General features: G+C 36.2%; 1 protein-coding gene across 5 annotated transcripts in view; it reads right to left on the bottom strand.

The window, feature by feature from the left end:
• The window catches only part of Qki (QKI, KH domain containing RNA binding), a 132834-nt gene that overhangs the window by 24783 nt on the left and 88071 nt on the right, over positions 1-19980 (bottom strand). For all 5 annotated transcript variants that reach the window (XM_028866651.2, XM_028866654.2, XM_028866650.2 and 2 more), the window contains exon 4: positions 18092-18235. In XM_028866651.2, coding sequence (XP_028722484.1) covers positions 18092-18235 — 144 coding nt within the window. The remainder of the gene's footprint in view (positions 1-18091; positions 18236-19980) is intronic.

Here is a 19980-nt window from a genome sequence, read left to right as displayed (position 1 = left end):
TTGTCATACAACTTTATTAATATTAAATACTGATTTGACTTTTCCTTTTGTAACAAAGGCTGGCCTTTAACTCAGAAAAGCCTGCCTGCCAGTATGCCTGCCACACCTAGCTTTGCACGTACATGTAATCGATCATCAGACAATTTTTTCACATTAGTCTTTGAAACTTTAAAAACTGTAAAAACATGATTATGGAACAATATTTTCAAGAATATAATTTAACAAATCAAATCTGCTTTCTTGGGAACTCATGGGGAAAGAGAGGATAAAGGGAAAGAAAATTAATAAAAATGGCAATTAAGAAAAAATTGATGACAGGGACTTTCTGGAATGCAATGTAAGAGTACCAAGGCAACTTTGGACTGGTACTGAGTAGAACCGAGTCACTGAAGTGTGACTGTGTGTGTGTGTGTGTGTGTGTGTGTGTGTGTGTGTGTGTGTGTAAGGAGAGTTAAAACTTGATACAGTAGATGGGAAGGATGAGAACGAGGGTGGGTCATCTGTGAATAAAGATGAATGACTTTAGGCAAAACTGTCATTCATAGTGAAAACAAAGGAGCAATCACTATATGTAAAAGACAGGGAAGAATTTTAGAAATATTATGTTTAAGATGTCTTCATCGTGTCCAGATACAAACAATGAATAGTTTGTTCTGGAATTTCAGATTAGCCAAAACAGTAGTTGGAGATATCATTATGGCTGTGATTATCCAGAAGGAACCAAGTGCAAAGAGATCTGACTCAATGAAAGTGTAACATTTCTCTATAGTGGACACCATGTCAAACAAGGAATTAGGAAATTCAGTTACTCTCTCCCCCTTCACCTTTTCTCACTTGCATCAGTAAAGAAGAATCTTTGTTGGAAATCACAGCATTAAATTCTAGCCTAGTAACTAGAAGGGTTTTCAATAGATGTTTATGAAGAGAACTAGTTTTGGTAGTCATTTAATGCTGCTTTTAATACAAAAGTTGTAATTCCACAAAGGCTAAGCCAATCAAAGCCTTTTTTTAAAGTAGAGAATATCATCACCCATTTCACAGAATTTGTTAGGAACTAATACTGAAAAGTGAGCTAATTTGAAAATCTGCTAGCTGGTTATTATACACTACAAAGGTTATCAAAATGAAGCTAATAATATGTCAGCTTGAAAGCATAACTAAAAAGTTTACATATTTGACTTATAAAGGTTAAATGTTTTGTTGCCACAAAGGTGTAATAAAATAAAAACAATCACCTTTACAATTGATTAATATGGTTTCAAAATTAATGCATAGGATAATCAGAAAGCCACTTTCAAATTAAATTTCAATTTCAATTATCAAAACTACATTAGAAAATAATGTTGAAATATGAGCTACTAAATAAGCTGATCTGAACAATTCAAATTACAATGCTTATTTGAACATTAATATATTAAAATGCTACATTTACTATGAATGATCTTGATAAAAAGTATCACTAAAAATTTGAGATGAAGAGTTAAGCAAGCATTAAAAAGTACAGAACTTTGACAGACATTTGATTTTCCTACTTTTGTCAGTTCAGTATCAAGTGTGTTAAAATAGTGTATGGTCCACAAATACTTCACCTATAGACAAAGAACATGAGGCTACTTACCAACCATCAGAAGAGCATGCAAACAAATTAAAGGGATGTATGAAAACAATTGAACTAAAGGAGATATACTGAGAAATTATTCATCTATGTTTTCTCTATTAAATACATTTTAAATATTAAAAATAGTATGTATATCATATACTTAATAGGGAAGTATAAAAGAACTAAAATGTATTAACCTAGCCAATGAGGTGCTTATTTAAATATGGGATATAAGTATTATTTAGGTAACAATTTCAACCAAGTATGAAGTTCTATATAATGAGTTTAACATGCAAATTCTGAGGGAAGCACAGAATACATGGTTGAAAATAAGGCATTGTATATAACCCACAAAAATTTTTCTTAAGGAATAAATACACCACCCTATTTTCTAGAGCCAATGTCATTATCTTCTATTTGTTAGCAGCTTCAATCTGGAGTTATAAGCTATCTAAACTGTTTGTCAATCTCAACATATACTGAGATGAGGTGTTCTTCAATGAATCCTTACAGGAATGGCAAAGAGGCCACTTATCCAGGCTCTTTGAAAAAGCTATTCAGTATATTAGAGACAAGACATTTCAACACCACAATGCTTTCTCAGGCTACAAACTCAAGTGTGAGGAAAGCTGCTTCCCTTATTAAGAACCTGTCTGCATTACAGCCAGTGTATTAACTCTGATTAAAGTCTTAGAATAAATAGGAAGTATATCACACTTCTCACCCCTTTGGATGGATTGCTAATCAGAAGTAAAAATCACCTAGTTGGAACAAATGTTCTTTCCCTAATGTAGAATACAACTAAAACAGAAGTGGTATAAAAAGAGAACTGATTCAAAACTGGATTAAATTTTATTTTAGAAGTCAAAAAATAAACCTCAGGAAAACTAGCCAGCACAGTTCAATTTCTGTAGGTTCTTTTCTGTCTTGTCATGTTTCCTTAAACAGCACAAGCAGCCTTCTGTCAGCTAGAATCTCAGGAACTCCAGAGACAGTGAGGGCTTCTATGGCTTTCACTTGACACTAAGTTCCTTTAGTAACTTATCAGCCATTGAGCCAAGTTTCACCAATGGTTCAAATAAAGTATTAAGAGTACAATATGCTACTCAGATGATGCTGATGTATAACTGAACACTACACACTAAAAACTAATGAATGATCAACAAAAAAACCCATTTATTTTACTTTAAAAATATTTTACTTTGCCGTTTATTTATTTGTTTGTTAATTTATTTTCCAAATATAACTGCATCTCTTTGGTAATACATTTTGAAATATGCAGCAATATTTTCAGTCAAATTATTATTTTCCTTATGAAACAGCAGCCTAGTGACTTAAAAAAATGTTAACGGCCTTCCTAAAATACTTTATCTATCTTATAAATAAATCAATTATACAGTCTCAAAATTTTTAAATGCTCCAGCTTTGAGTGTTTTCCTAAAAGACAGATGAAAATGCCAGCATAGGAACTAATTATTATGACTAGTGTCTTGCGGATAAGTGATGTATCACTTTGGACATTTAGGGAGGGAGTCATTTTCTTACTCAAAGTTATATTAAAATATAATTCTTTGGAGACACAGGGGAAAGTTGAAGTTTGTTCTAAGAGCATGTACATGAAACCTGAGTAACACAATTTAACACAGTTTGAAAACCACATTTGATTCCAAAACTGTTTTTTTTTTTTTTTTAAATTCCACCCTTTGGGTCTGGTAGGTGTAAAAATATATTATTTATTATATACACTGTATGAAATTAAAATATCACCTTATTGTTTTTAAAAACAAAGTACTCTTCACACAATACTCTGCAATGCTAATACAGGAGGAAAATGTATGATGAGAGCTCTTACATTCTTTTCTAGAGATTTGGAACAAACTGTTTTTCCTTAAATGTGCTTATCATCCATTTGTTTGGGGGTGGTGAGGGGCACAAGCCCTAATAAACTGTGGCCCTCATGGGAGCAGAAATCAATTCATTCTCATTAAGGATTTATAGGGCCATTGGCCTCTACAAAAACCCTGCCTATAGGAGAAAGACTGGCTTCTTTTTTTCCAAACCTGTAATTTATGAGTTTATTCAAACCCATCAAACTGCTTTAAGTAAACGCCTCTCGCATTTTGAAAATTCCCATGGCAACTCATTTAGTTTGGCAGACAGGCAGACCCACATCCACTCCTTTCATCCTGTGGCTAAGCCATCACAATGGTAATTCTGCACTGACACTCTGAAGAGACTAATTACTGCACTTGGAGTCCCATTCAGATGAAAACGGCAGTGAGAACACAGCAGAGGAACACTCTTTGCAAGCTCTTGCTGTGGCTCCATCAGGGACCACATGTATTTTGGTTAGATGTCTTCTACATCTTTTAATTTCTACCATTTTCTCAACAAAACAAATAAAGCCAAAATGCCATACATTTCAGTTACTAGTACTTGGTCAAGAAGTTAAATGTAAGAGTGCCAGTTCATTAACAATTCAGCTTAAGAAGGTTTTAAGAGGAAACTATTTCAGAGTCAAGATACCTCTTACTTCATTCATTACCTCTTTAAACTTATTTCCAGGCTATAATTAAAACTGTTCACTATGAATCAGATTCATAGGCCACTAAGAAAAGGAGAACACCTGAGAAACATGAAAAACAAACTTTAAAAATATATACTGTAAAATATTCTTTTCTCCTATTTTTTTCTCAATTTCAGTGACAGTGATAAATAATATTTCTAAAAAGCAAATTAAAATAATTTTGTTGTGAAAAATATTTTCAAATTTCACAATATTCCTTGACTAATCAGCACAGTTTTAAATTTCAAATTTCTTAGCTGGAATTTGTTGTAAGGTATTAAAGCCAATTATTTAATTCACATTAATTCAGATCCTCATACATGTTAATGCTTCTAAAAAAAATCAACTGTGTATCAAAAACTCATTCATATTTAAGTTCAAAGTACCACTGAGTAAACATGAAAACAGGAGGAGTATCATGAAGCCATACAGCCAGCAGATAAACACTTTATGAACTGTCTGATAGTAATGACATCTGGTATGTCAGAATCTGCTAAAATCATGAGTGTAAATTTCTGCTGACTGAAATCATTAATCTCTAGTCAGAAGTTAGCACCGTACAGGTCAATGCTCCAGTTTAGTGCTGGCATCTCATACAGAAAGATGGTAAAGTACAATGAGATCACGATATGAAGGCGCACATCCTTTATCTCCTTTCTCAGTCTCACATCAGCAACAATACCGTTTTCTTCATCTGCTCTACTTTTTAATCTTTTCTGAAATTATAATATATGTGTGAAAATGTTTACTGTTGTTCCTTTTTTCTTTTTATAAATTAGAGTTAGCACACTGTGTAATGAGTTTCATTAGGGCATTTTCATTTTGTGGATCAGGAAGAGAATCGATTCATTTTATTTACAGTGTCTCTCGTTATCAGGAACTGAATCTACAACTGGTTTCCCAGATGCTGCAGCTGAGGTAACCAATCCTTTTAACGCATAAAAACAGGAGTAAGGAAGGACACATGTCTCACATTTCCACACAGCTAAAATAATTACTTTCACAATACCACTCAAAGATTTGTAAGGCATGTGAGTCAGAACACTGATGCAGGAAGTAACTGGTGTTTGGGGTGGGAGGGGTTAGAGGTCAAGACTATATAACAGGAGAAAAGCTGCTCCCATGCAAACAAAACATCTAAACAAAACAGCAAACCCTGTTCATACAGGTTTTGAGAATTAGAGACACATGTGTGTGCATCGAGCTCATCTGCCTTTCAGTACCTCGGAGGAGATCTTCTACAATGAATGAGATAACTGAGACATTCGCAACACTTTTATATAAATGAGACTTACAAACCATAGACCCAACTGCTGCAGAATATACATTCACAGACAAGTATGTATAAGTCAATATGAGATGTACACTAAACAGAACATATTACTAGATTATAAAGAAATTATAACCAGGGCTGGGATTGCAGTTCAGTGGTAGAGTCCCTGACTAACCTCTATTTGAGACATGGAATCCAAGTCCTAGATCTACCTAACAAAATAAATAGGTAAATACAAAAAGTGTTATAGTCAGATTTAAAAAGACAAAAACACACAGAATATATTTACCAAGAGTAAGACTAAAAAGAAGCAATGAGAAACAAAGAAAAGTTCTAAAGAATACAAAAGAAATTAGAAAATACTTTAAACTGAATAATTATAGCATAACCATACTTGTGGGATGAAGTATAGTTATACAGATAAAATAGTTACACAGATAAAATTTAGAGCTATAAAAGAGAAGTCTCTGATCACTGTCTACCTTTAAAATGCCCATATAAAGCAGAAGAAAACCAGGATCAATAAAACAGAAAGAGAAAAATTAACAAAAGTCAAACTTGGAATTTAGAAGATTAATGAACTTAACAAGAAAAATAAAATCACAAATTATTGACATCATGATGAAAAAGAGAAGTACTACAGATTCTCCATACTTAGAAAGATAAAAAGAAATTACAAATGAACAAGTTCATGATAAAAAATTTAACCACTAGGAAGATATCAGAAAAACAAGAGAAATTCTAGGTATCAAAACAGCTCATTACAAATAGAAAAAAGCACTAGTTTGACATGACTCAAACCTAAAATACTATAAATTTTGAGAAAGTCAGTAAAAGACAAGAAGCTGGGCTGACTTAAATAAAGACACACAAAATCACCTGTTTTAGTAGGTAATCTATTACACTTGATACAGAATTGGAAAATGCCCTAAGTTGGTTCCTGTCACTGTGATAAAACACTGATCGAAACAAACTTGAGGCAGAAAAGAGTTAACTTGGCTTACAGGTCACAGTCCGTCACCAGGGGAAGCCAATGCAGGGACACCAGGCAGAACTGAGATGGTGATGATGGAAGAATGCTGTACTGGCTTGCTAGGTACATGCCAAGTGCTACCACTTGTCTGCAACAATTACAACAGGAAAATACCTCCATGACAAGCACACAGCTAATGTGTGATGGAGGCGATTCCTCAACTGAGGTTCCCTCTTCTCCGATGATGAGATAAGCCAATTAATACGCAACCTTTGTGAGAGATTAAATATGCAAAATAATTGAAAAGGTCCTACAGTGAAAGTGAATCACACACACAGCTCGCAGCTCTGTAGTTAAGACTGTAAACCAAGGAGTACTGTGCTAAGATCTTAAGAAATTTTTGACCCAAAATAAATTTGGTAACATAACAATTTATTTTTAAAGGGGACCAAGTTTTCTATTTTTTTTTTTTTTTGGTTTTTCGAGACAGGGTTTCTCTGCGTAGCTTTGCGCCTTTCCTGGAGCTCACTTGGTAGCCAAGGCTGGCCTCGAACTCACAGAGATCCGCCTGGCTCTGCCTCCCGAGTGTTGGGATTAAAGGCATGTGCCACCACCGCCCGGCCAAGTTTTCTAATGTTAAGAACATAGTTCAACAAAGTCTTCTCTACTCAAAGTTTACATACATACACATGTGTATATACACAACAAAAGGATTAAAGTGATTATCAAAAGGAACATCTGAAATAAAAACATTATTTTTCTGGAAAACATGACTTCTAAATATCTGATTCTAATGAATAATGTATGACCATTACAAAACCTTTATTAATTATGCAGTTAGATTTGAATACTGAACTATTATCTGGGGTGACTGGTATATTTGTCCACTGTATACTTATTGGAAAAGGGGGGATGAAATCTACTTCATAAGGTTGTTTTAAAACCCAAATTTAAGCACAGCATGGTGGTGTATATACCTTCAATCCCAGCACTCTGGAAGCAGAGGCAAAGGGATCTCTGAGCCTCTGGAGACAGCCTGGCCTTCACAGTTTGCTTCATACCAGCCAGAGCTACATAGTAAAACCCTGTCTCCAAACAAAACAAAGTAAAAACAGAAGTTTAAATAAAAAACAACAGAGTCAGGCGGTGGTGGCAGAAGCCTTTAAGCCCAGCCTTGGGAGGCAGAGCCAGGCAGATCTCTGTGAGTTCGAGGCCAGCCTGGTCTACAGAGTGAGTTCCAGGAAAGGTGCAAAGCTACACAGAGAAACCCTGTCTCAGGGGGGAAAAAACAGAAACCCAAATGTGGGGTTTGGGTATTGCTCCAGAAGGTAGTAAAGTATTTGCTGAGAAAGGATGAGGACCCAAGTTTCTACCCCTAAATCCACATAAAACTGGGTATGATAGTGCATGCCTGTATTCCTGGTGCGCCAATGGGGAGGCAGAGAAAAAAGAATCCTTAAACATACTCCAGGAAGCCTAGCATACTCAGCAGAAAAAGACCCTATCTCAAACAAGGTTAAAAGGTGGAGACCAACATCTAAGGTTGTCTTTGACCTCCAACACCTGACTCCCCATTCAAACAGATGAACACTTGACCTACATGCACACATAATTTTTTTAATTAAAAAAAATTGAACCAAAGACATCTAAACTGACTTACTAAATATTAAATTTAAAATTTCAAAATTAGGTAAGCTATAACTGCATCACAAGTGAGGATACAATGTTGGTCAGACTTATGAGCCTTCAAAACACCAGCAGACATAAAAACACAAAGACAATACTTTAATTCCACTTAATTATAAAGCTCTGATCAAGTAATGTTGACAATGTTCCATGACTCATCCATCCCACACACCCTAGATTTAGCTCTCTCTACAAAACGGCCACAGAATAGTCCTTTTATCTTTCGAGAAAAGATGACGCCAAATTCAAACAGAAACAAGACAATTTTGGGCTTTAGCTGTAATTTAATCTTTAAATGATATCATAAGCAAAATAACATACCCCCCAACAAGATGAAACCAGAGGCTGTAGTGTATGTATCACTTCAAAAGATTAAAATAGATAAATAAAAGTTGTTGCATTAGCCTGTAATCCCAGCACCTCAGAGTGCAAGCTTCAGGCCAAGCAGGGCCAAAAAACAAAACAAAGCAAAATTACTTTTTTTTTTTTTTAAACAGAACTTGGCAGTGGATTTAAAACCTAGGATAACACCCAGGTTTGAGACTGTCAAACAGGCATTTTCATATAATACTGCCATGACTGCAAACTAGTACAGATTTCCTAGACAATAACTTAGGAGCATTGTATTATCAATGAAGTTTATTAAAATATAAACTGTACTTTTAAAAGTAAAAGTATCCTTTGACCTAGTAATTCTTCAAGAGATTTATCTTTGTATATACACAAATTAACTAAATGTTCCATTCCTTCCTGGGGTTATAGGGCAATCAAGCTTTTAAGCCCCCTACACTAAATTAGTAAAAAAATAAATAAATAAACCAATGCCTGGCTAAATCCAGCAGTCAACCCATTCGATTGTCATGAGTGAACAACTGTGTAAAATCAAGCACTGTGCATTCCTCAGGAAGGATCCTAGTTGGTTCCACTCCCAAGACTGACTACTCCCCGTTGAACCGCACCTCAGGAATCCATCTCTTCCTAACACCTAGACCAAGGTAAAGATTCCCAAGTGCAGGCTGCAGTCTTTCCCTTGCAACCTATATTTAATTTCATGGTGACATATATGCATCTCCAGTCCTCTAGCTCTAAACACTTGTGACACGATGGCTCTACATTCTTATCTAATTTCCATTTGGTATTAGCCATGTGCAGCTCACATAATTCCTTAACTTCCACATTTCCAAACTCTCTTGCAGAATAGCTCTTCTAAATAGGATAAAAGTCATCATCTATCATCAGACCACATTGAAGTCTAATCAAAATTCCTGTCAACTTCAGCTTCAAAATCCACCCCACCCCAGTCAATTACCTCCACCACCTGACTATAGTCCAAACAACTTTTCTGTCTCTAGCTATGACTTACTCTGAATAAGCACTTGAACTTGAATGCTGTCTAACTGGCATCTGAGCTTTTACCACTGCCCTCAAAGTCCATAAGCCTAGCAGCCAGGAGAATCCTTTGAACAGGTATCAAATCATGGCATCCCTGCCCTCAATTCCTTCAAAAGGCCTATCTCAGAATAAAGACAACCTGCCTTGACCTACTTTCTCAATTACCTGCCACATCTCTCCAGCTTGCTCACCTAACTCTGCTTGGCACCATAATATTTTCCAAACATGTCACAGGACCACTGCATTTTCTGTTGTTCTCTGAAACCGAGAAACTCCTAAGATATGCAAATGGACGTACCACACATTTCAATTAGGTATTTCTCAAATGTCACCTTTTCAAGAATCATTTTGTAATCATTAAATAGTGTTTCCCTAATCCATGGTTCTCTATCCCTTTTTATCTTGCCTTGATTTTCTTAGCACCACTTTTGTTTATTGTTAGTAATCAATTCCAAAGGTAAGCTTTAAGATGGCAGGCACCCTATGCTTTCTCTCCTATGACTTCGCTTAGCCTACAGTAAGCACCAGTAAACTGTGCTGCATAAAATGCTCATAGGTGAAAGGACTGAAAATCCAAGAAATTTAAATAATAAAGCAATGGCTCACTCTGTGGGTATGTTGTACAATGAATGTGCACCTTAGGGATAACAAAAGGCTGAAAAGTGTACTATGGAATTCTGGGCTCTTTCCTCAGCAGAAAAACCTAAACTAAACGAAACACTAATTACACACATACACACACACACACACACACACACACACACAGAGAGAAAGACAGACAGACAGACAGACAGACAGAGGAAAGACTGCAATGTAAACAAAGATTTGAGGGGCCTCAAGATTAGAAATGGGCACCTGAGCCAATTAGGGGTTTCTGAGACAGCTGTGGGTAGAAGTAGGACAAGGGAAATGTGTGAAACAACGTAAGCACACTAAGCACATGGAGGAAATAACAGCCAATGTTGAGAAGACACAGCACAAACATACAGAACAAGATAGGCTAGGCAGCAGTCTCCACATTCTCCATGTGCCAGCTCATTTATTCCTCGTTATTATGTGTATGTGGAGGGGTGTGTGTGTGTGATTATTCTGCTATCAGTGAGGAAACAGGGTAAAGAGCCACAACAGTGGGATTTCAAATTCAGAAGTTATTTCTCAAACAATGTGGATTCTGTATAATACAAAAGCACATGTATTTAAACTAAAATCCTTGACTTCATGAAAAGCCAGCTGTCTTATCATTTTAAAGTAGAAATGAAGTAAGACTTACTACTGACTTGCACAATGTGGATCTCAAATGTAATAACGTATGGACTGTTACAAATGGGGGAACCTTTAAGAGGTGGGGCCTACTTGAAAGTCTTAGGAGGAAATGACAGGACCTTAGACCTAGTCTCTTCCTTTTTTGCTTCTCTATAATATAAAACATCATAAGAAAATAAACTAGTGGACACACCTGAAACTTTTAAAAATGTCAATTTGAGCTGGGCGGTGGTGGCGCACGCCTTTAATCCCAGCACTCGGGAGGCAGAGGCAGGCGGATCTCTGTGAGTTCGAGGCCAGCCTGGGCTACCAAGTGAGCACCAGGAAAGGCGCAAAGCTACGCAGAGAAACCCTGTCTCGAAAAACCAAAAAAAAAAAAAAAAAAAAAAATGTCAATTTGATTAAAATTATAAAAATCAAACATGTAATCACAAACTAAAAACATATCAGCACACACAAATGCCTTTGCTACAAAGATCATATAGAGCCTATTAAGAAAAAGATTGATACTCAAGTAGAAGGCAGGATAAAGTGTGTAAGATATTGAAAAGGCTACATTATCATGAGCTATTCAGATGAGCACATTTGAAACTCTCATTTCCTAAATCCTCAATCCAGCAATTAAATGTAATTTTAAATAAAATGTTGCAAATTATTATGAAATTGTCTCAATGAATGGTAACAATCCTTAATGTCTTTTTATTTCTAAGAGGAATTGAATCCAGGGTTCCCCACACATACTTGGCAAGCATTAGGCCACACTCTCAGTCCCTCAGAGTAAAGTTTGTCAAGTGAGATTATCAAGTCATAATGTACAGATATACACTACCAAAGTGAACATTTCATGTAGTGTCCTTATAAATCTATGCATAAAAAGGCACCATTTAATCATGGTAATTTTATTTCTGGAAACATTTTAAAATATTCAGACAGGTTATCTAATATTTCCTTACAAAAAATATTATATGCAATACTGCTAATAAGCAAGAAATTGAGAAAAAGGGATGAAGAGATGGCTCAGAGGTTAAGAGCACTTCTCTTCCAGAAGTCCTGAGTTCAATTCCAAGCAACCACATGGTGGCTCACAACCATCTATAATGAGATCTGGTGCCGTTTTCTGGCATGCAGGCATATATGCAGGCAGAACATTGTATACAATAATAAATAAATAGATCTTTTTAGAAAAGAAATTGAGGGAAAAAATCTTAAATGATTAATAAAGAATGATTGACAGTATAGCCATATATATATATGATGGAATTTAAAGCATTTCACCAGGAGAAACCATGAATAACACTATTAATGAATCTTTAATGACATAGAGAACTGTTAGTGATATAATCACTAGAATGATTATTCTAGCGTCTAAAATATGCACTCAGAAAATAAACAGGTAATATTAACATCAGTATTCAAGTGTGGGTAGAAGTATTTGACTAATTTTAGTTAAATTTCTAAGTTTTATTTTCAACAAATGTAGTGAATAGAAACTAAAGATGTTAGCCATATCTCATATAAACAGCTGGTCTCACAGATAGATCCAGGAAATGGAATAGTGAATACAGAGACAGAAGAGTAAAGGGGGAGACAGATTATTTAAGAGGTATACAGTTACAGTTAGATTAAGAGCAATGAACTAGTGCTTTGTAACACAGAAAAGTGACTATAGGTCATAACAATTTGAGTGTTTCTAAACAGCTAGAAGACTTCTACCACAAACCAACTGAAAAATATTTGAAGTGATATAAAGACGGGGAGGCATGGGGATAAGGGAGGAAATATGGGGAGAGATAGCTAAAACTAAGGATCATTTGAGGGATTGTATAGAAACTTACTACTACAGTAGACACTTCATAAAATGTATACATATTTGAAAGAAATCTAAATAGAATCACCAAATAACGGTGGATAGATAGCCCCAACTAGACATCTATCATCAAATGAAATATCCAGTCCCCGGAATGAATTACATCTAATTGAGTTCTTGGCGAAAGGAGCCCTATGAAAACCTCCAAACAACAAAGATATTGCCAAGGCTATTTATTGTTTGTGCCTTATTTATTGTAAGGCCCTAATGCTGGAGATAATACCTAATATAAGTCATTCAACATGAAGAGGTTAAGCTGTTACTTACCTAGAGCCTTCACCCCACTGTTCATGGTAATGGAAGGACTCTGCTCTTACCAGAGGAGAAAGGTAAACACCAACCCAGCTACATACCATTTGATCTGCAATGGTGGCCTACAAGATACACTGGTACAATAGTGGCACAAAGGTTTTGGAAGTAACCCACCACCATCTGACTGAAATGAAGGCCCATTCCATGAGATCTAAGGCCATCCTCAGATGGCCAAGAATCTGAGACTAGATGGGCCATGGACCTAGGGGAAATCCAAATACTACTGTTCTGCTAAAATGACTCCTAATGGCATTCAGCTATACATCTAAATCAGTGTCTTGCTCAGCCAGCATCAAAGAAGATCCCTCCTACAGTGGAAGGGAACAAATACTGCAACACAAAACTGGACAATGTGCAGAGAGCGAGCCCCTTTATTTAGGACACTCAACTCTAAACGAGAGGTCTCCATCAAATCCTTCCCTTCTGGACCCAGGTAACTCTAAAAGAGGAAGCAGAAATATTCTAACAGCCAGTGGAAATGGAAGACATCAAGGAAACAAGGCCTTCTAGACAGAACAGGACTGATAGATAGGAATTCAGAGACTGTGGCAACATGCACAGGGAGGGCCTGCACAGGTCTAAGCCAGTGCTGAGAGAAGTAGGCACAAACCCCCATCCCCAACTCAGAAGCTATCTCCAATTGACCACTTGTAAGGAAAACTTCTCCAATGCAGTCTCACCAGATATACAAAATCCACACTTACAGGAAGACTGCATGCCCAGATGGGCAACACAAAATGAACCTAATGAATTTTTGGAGTGTTTCCCACCCCTTTTTCTCATAATGCTTTGTCTGGATATTTTTTATTTTGTCTGGATATTTTTTACTGGATATATTTTTACTTTTTTACTTTATAGATCTTTTGTTTGTATATTATGATTTCTGATTTTGTGTTTTTATGGGATTTCTATTTGTGTAAATGTATGTGTCTTTATGCCTGAGTGTGTTTCTTATGCTTTTTCACAGGCTCTTTTTTTTTTTTCTGTTTAATTTATCTGACTCTAGTTTGTTTTTACCTCATTTTTAAAAGATGCCTGTTTGTTTTCTAGTAAGAGAAAGAAAGGATATGGATGATTTAGGTTAAGTGGGGAAGTGGGGAGGATCTGGAAGGAGTTAATGGAGGGGAAACTGCACCAGAATATATTGTACGCAAAAACTATTTGCAACACAAAAGAAGCCTTAAAAAAATTGAAGTAGTTTTTATATCACCTTTATATCACAAATGTGTGATTATTATTCATCAATAATAAGAACAAATGCAATTGTTAGGTGCTTTTTTTTTTCCCCAAGAAGAAATAGTAGTCAACAGATCAGAAGATAAACTATAGGAACTCAGGCCTTACAATGCAAAACTTTCCTATTTGCTAACTGGTTGGAGGAAGAATAAATTATTACCAATTGCTAAATAATATTTCTCAACAAGCAAGAGTTAATTGAAAATCAAAGAAATGAGAAGGGCATGCTGGCACTATGTAATCCTAACATCTGGGAGGTGGAGGTAGGTGGATAAGGAGTTCAAGAATAACCTGAACTACAGGAGACTCTGTCTCCCAAAAGCCAAAGAATGGCTAGTGGGTACGAAGAACAAGCACCCGCCCCCCCCTTTACTTTTTTTGAGACAGGGTTTCTCTGCTTAGCTTTGGAGCCTGTCCTGGAACTCACTGTGTAGACCAGGCTGGCCTAGCACTCACAGACATCTGCCTGCCTCTGTCTCCTGAGTGCTGGGATAAAAGGCGTGCGCCACCACCGCCTTTTCTTTTTTTTTTTCACCATCTCCTCCCTTCTAGAATATGAAAAGCATCTGATTTGAAAGACAGGTTACTACAATGACTAGGGACCTCCATGTAAGAGACACCCAGAGTCAGTATAAAGAAAGGACCTGTGATGGGCAATTCTCAGTTGCATGACACTCCAAATAGGTGAAATTCGGCAAAATGCATGAGGTGCTTCACGACATAGCAATCCAACATTATACCTTCACTTTTTGTGTGTGTGTGTGTGTGATGACTTTTTCTAAAACTACAAATGGACAGTTCATTTTATTTCATGCTAGTGTAACTATCGCTTTGTATAAAAGACTATTTTCCTCTTGGCTAAGCTTACACAAGGGTAAGTATCATAGAACTGGCTAATTATGGAGAAAATTTCAAATAGTTAATCTGTTTTCTTTAAAGTCTTATTATCTTGGTATAGGCATCAAAAAATATACATTAAAACTTCAGTTTAATTAAGATAAATTATTTAATGTAATGTCTACATTGAATTAAAGACATAAGTAGAAACATACCAGAAAATGAAATTATTATTCAGTATTAAATTAATTCATTGGGATTTAGCTCAGTGTTAGAGCACTTGCCTAGCTCAAGGCCCTGAGTTCGATCCTCAGCTCAATAATAATAATAATAAGAAGAAGAAGAAGAAGAAGAAGAAGAAGAAGAAGAAGAAGTGTGTTTTATCCTATAGTTTGTAATTCTAAAGTTTTATTTCTTTAGTGTAATACCAAGTAGTACAATTTAAAATCAGTTTCCTATTTATTAGAAACAGCTATAATCCAAAAAGCCTTTATTAGAAGAGAGCTACCAAAACTGGATATTTTCCCATAAAATACGTACTATGCACTTTCTTAAAAGTTTCATTCATTTATTTGCTACCACCTTTTCATATTCTAGACACAAATCATTTTTATTAACTAATTAATTCTTTGTGTGGGGGAATGAGAGAGTGTGGGCATGCACATCTTGCCACAGCTCTCAAGAGAAAGACAGAGGACAACGTTCAGAAACTGCTTCTCTCCTACCACTGTAGAACCTGGGAGCAAATTCAAGTAAGGCTCACTAAGCAACAAACAATTGTATCAATGATTTATTTTCTTTTGGTTTTTCGGGGTTTCTCTGTGTAACAGCTGTGGCTGTCCTGGAACTCACTTTGTAGACCAGGGTGGTCTCAAACTCAGAGGCGTGCCTCTGCCTCCCTTGAGATTAAAGGAGTGCACCAGCACCACCAATGACAAATAATTCCACAAATGAAAGAATTGGTGCTCCAAGGTTTTACCATTAGTGTTTTGTTACTGTTGTTACCCTAAAGTAAAGAAACAGAGAGACCAACATTTTCTCAAACTCATTAATAAGCTTCTAAACCAACATTCTTTTTCAAGATAGTATCTTTTAGAATAAAAGTAAATTACAGAAAGAATGGCTACAAAAATTTAATGTGTAAATAGGAGTGTAAACTATTAAACAATTTTCTTTTTGCTACATTAGTAAACATTTGCTCAGGGTAATGAGAGCTCTGCAATGTTGGAGACATAGCATTCCAGTATTTTTCTGTTTATGAAACTAGTAACAGAATATTCAAAAAAGTCCCCTCTCACTGCTTTTCAAAACCACACAATTACTAAGGAAAAGAAAATGATTTAACAGTGTGCAAAACTTGCATTTATAAACAATCTGCCTATCCATGTTCCTTATATCAACACAATTCATACAAAATTCTTTCCTTGCAAGGAATTAAAAGTGTACTGTCAGGACACAGAAGAACAAATTACTGGGATATAAAGAACAGATCCCAAACTCATTTATGTAAGCAACAAAATGGCTCCATTAACAACACATTATCAATTTTCCTAGCTTCTTTAAGAGCAGCCAATTGAATATTTTCATGTTATTAATTATGAGAGAAAGAGAGCTTAATAAATTAAGCTCTGTAAATCCAAGACCAGCCTGTTCTACAAATCTAGTTCCAAGACAGCCAGGGCTGTTTAAAAAAAAAAACAAAACCGGTGGTGGTGGTGGTGGTGGTGGTGGTGGTGGTGGTGGTGGTGGTGGTGGTGGTGGTGAGGAGGAGGAGGAGGAGGAGGAGGAGGAGGAGGAGGAGGAGGAGGAGGAGGAGGAGGAGGAGGAGGAGGAGGGAGGAGATCATTTGTACAACTGTTTGATGGCCCATGTGCCTTACTTGAGTTTGATCCCCAGGTTCTACAGTAGTGGAAGAGAACCACTTCATATCATTTTCTTCTCATTTCCTATCAAAAAGAAACAGTGTGTAGCAATATAAAAAAGTGAAGAGGAGCTGAGGGAGAAGATGGGAAGAGAAGAATAAAACGAGGTAACATAAGAACAGAGACAATTGGACAATTTCTCAGGCGACACCAGTCTCAGATTTATTCTTAATGTCTCCTCTAAAGATTCCCAGATATACTTGTTAGCTTAGATTAGCAAAGTGTGAAAAACATTTGGAACACTGCCTATGAAGTCAGCAAAACCTTGCTTTAACAGAGTTTTATTAGTCAACATTAACTTTTCTACTGGGGCTGGGGGTGGAGGAATGGGGGGAGAGGAGCCAGAAGAGAACCTAGCATATAGGCAATTCAAATAACAGAGTTCCCACTAAGTCTTCTTTCCCAATACAGTAAGTTTCACAGATCTCTAACTTACTATTACTTTTCTTTGTGTGGTTTTAGTTTAAAACAAAATAAAAAACCAGGCAGCCTTGACTGTCCTGAAGCTCACTACGTAAACTAGGCACATCTGGAACTCAAGAAATACGACTGCTCCCGTCTTTTGAGTGCTGTGACTATAAGCAGGTGCCAACAAGTCCAGCTTACCCAATCTTTTAAGAAAAAGAAACAAACCCAACAAAAAACAAAATACTTTTAGCGTCCTACTGACTGCTAAGTCTAAATTCTTCTTCTAGAACAAAGCAATTTTAAGTCTGTGACTTTAAGAAGTAGCTTAATTAGGTTTGCTTCTCTACCACACTTCCTTCACAAAAATAAACCAGGGATTCCTGGTTAAGAATTTGAGCAATCCTGTCTTTTACATTATATGTTTCATGAGCCATCCATTGTTTTTATATTTTGTGGTTAAATAAAATCACAAACACATAACAACCCATTCTTTATTAACCCAACAATTTCAAATCAATCTGAAAAGGGCAATGTTTAAAAAAAAAAAAAAAGAGCCGGGCAGTGGTGGTGCACGCCTTTAATCCCTACACTCCGGAGGCAGAGCCAGGCGGATCTTTGTGAGTTCGAGGCCAGCCTGGGCTACAGAGTAATATCCACAACAGGCATCAAAACTACACAGAGAAACCCTGTCTGGAAAAACCAAAATAAAAATAAATAAACAAATAAATAAGAATCCAAATGATGAAAATTACTTACTGCAGGTACCAGTAACTTCTTTACTTCTTCAACTGCTCTCTTCAGCTTGATCTCTGCTCTGTTCTGAGCATCTTCCACAGTGATTAGTACATGTAAATCTTCATTTAGATGCTCCCAATTGGGCTTGCCTCTGTTTTGCTCCTCCTAAAAAATATTTTACAAAACACAATGTCACTAATACTTTTTTCCAAAGACAGAACGTGCATTCTGTAACATGAAGCTATTGCTAATTGCTTAAAGCCATGTTTTGTAGCAGAATCTATTCTACTACAATGCATTACAAGGCTTTTCAATTATTTTCCAAACCCAAACCAAAGTCTAGCAATGGGACTAATCAGTCAAATGAGAACTCATTAAATATTCATGCCATACCTACTATGTATCCAGTGAGGCTGGTGACCAAGACAACCAGGAGTGCCATTTCTAGACTATAATGAGTAACTTTGATAAGCATGTCACTTCTCTATTTTACTTATAAGGAAACAAAGTTATCAAGGTTGAACAAGTATCACAGTAAACAAGCTGCCAATTAGGAGATGAATCAAACTTAATTCTCCAATTTAGTGATGTTTCCACCCATTACTACAGCTTTAAATAATACTGGTTCTAGTCAATACTAGAAGTATTTTTAAAAATAGGTCCCAAAATGTTAAAGAAGTACTATTTGCTGTATATCACGTAGTAATTATGGCAACAAAAAACCACAGCAAATGACTGTAGGAATTGTTTTAACTATATATCCATTGGCCTTAACTTTTAAAAGTGAATATACAGTTGACATCTACTAGGCAAGGGAGCAATGTTCTTCTTCCAGGAAGTGGCCACTGCTATTACCCATGCTCAAGTGGACACCATGCACAAATAGGTAGCACAAAACGGACTTAGTGGGTTTTAAAAAATAAACAAGATGGACATGAAGTTTGGAGACTAATGTATGTATGGGTATCCTGGGGGAAGTAAAGGGAGTTAGAGTTAATATTTTATTGCATACACATACTAAGTTTTCAAATACTAAAATAAAAATGAAGTATAAAGTCTACTCTTGCACTGTATCAAGTCGTGTGTGTGTGTGTGTGTGTGTGTGTGTGTGTGTGTGTGTGTGTTTCACAGACAATTATCTAGGTTTCACTTCTATAACTTCTGATTACCAAGCAAGGAACATACATACATGATGAAAGACTTATCAAACTATTTGTAAGATAAGGGCAGGCAACCACATAGACAACTTATGAAGGCAACAAGTCTTAAACTTGAGAAACAATTTAAGAATGTGAGTATAAATATGACTGGTACACAGACTTAAAGCAAATTATCAGAGGTGAACCATAAAAATACTCATTGTCGGACCTTGCTTATGAAGGACATCAGTCTATTACTGTGTCAATTACAGTCAAAAGAAGTAAACTGGTATGATAAAACAGGCTTTTCTATTCTTTTTTGTATTATTGAGGACAAACAATGACAATAGAAATAAGATCTACCAAGTACAGGATTCTGTTTTATCAGTTAGTAACTTTGGTAGGAAAATGTACCTACACAGTCAAGGCTAAATGGATCTCCAGGAAAAACAGCAATAATCAAACACTAAGCAAACTAGTAGCGCAGAGCCTATCTGTTTCAGTATTAGGTCACACCACATTCCTTTTAACACATCTTGGCAGAGCTAGGTTTTTGGCGGTTACTATATTAAAAAGCAGTTCCATGAAAACATCAATGTGGAATAAAATGGTGGTAATGTATCATCGGAGAATCTAAAAAGCACCCAAGACTAAAACAATTACAAATACAATAATAAATATTAATGTGGCTACTTAAAATATTTTCAATTTTAAGCCGGGCGGTGGTGGCGCACGCCTTTAATCCCAGCACTCGGGAGGCAGAGCCAGGCG

This window comes from Peromyscus leucopus, chromosome 8a (genome assembly GCF_004664715.2).
Source record: "Peromyscus leucopus breed LL Stock chromosome 8a, UCI_PerLeu_2.1, whole genome shotgun sequence".
Lineage (NCBI taxonomy): Eukaryota > Metazoa > Chordata > Mammalia > Rodentia > Cricetidae > Peromyscus > Peromyscus leucopus.
The sequence above is the reverse complement of the archived record's forward strand: the minus strand, read 5'-3'. Positions and strand labels throughout refer to the sequence as shown.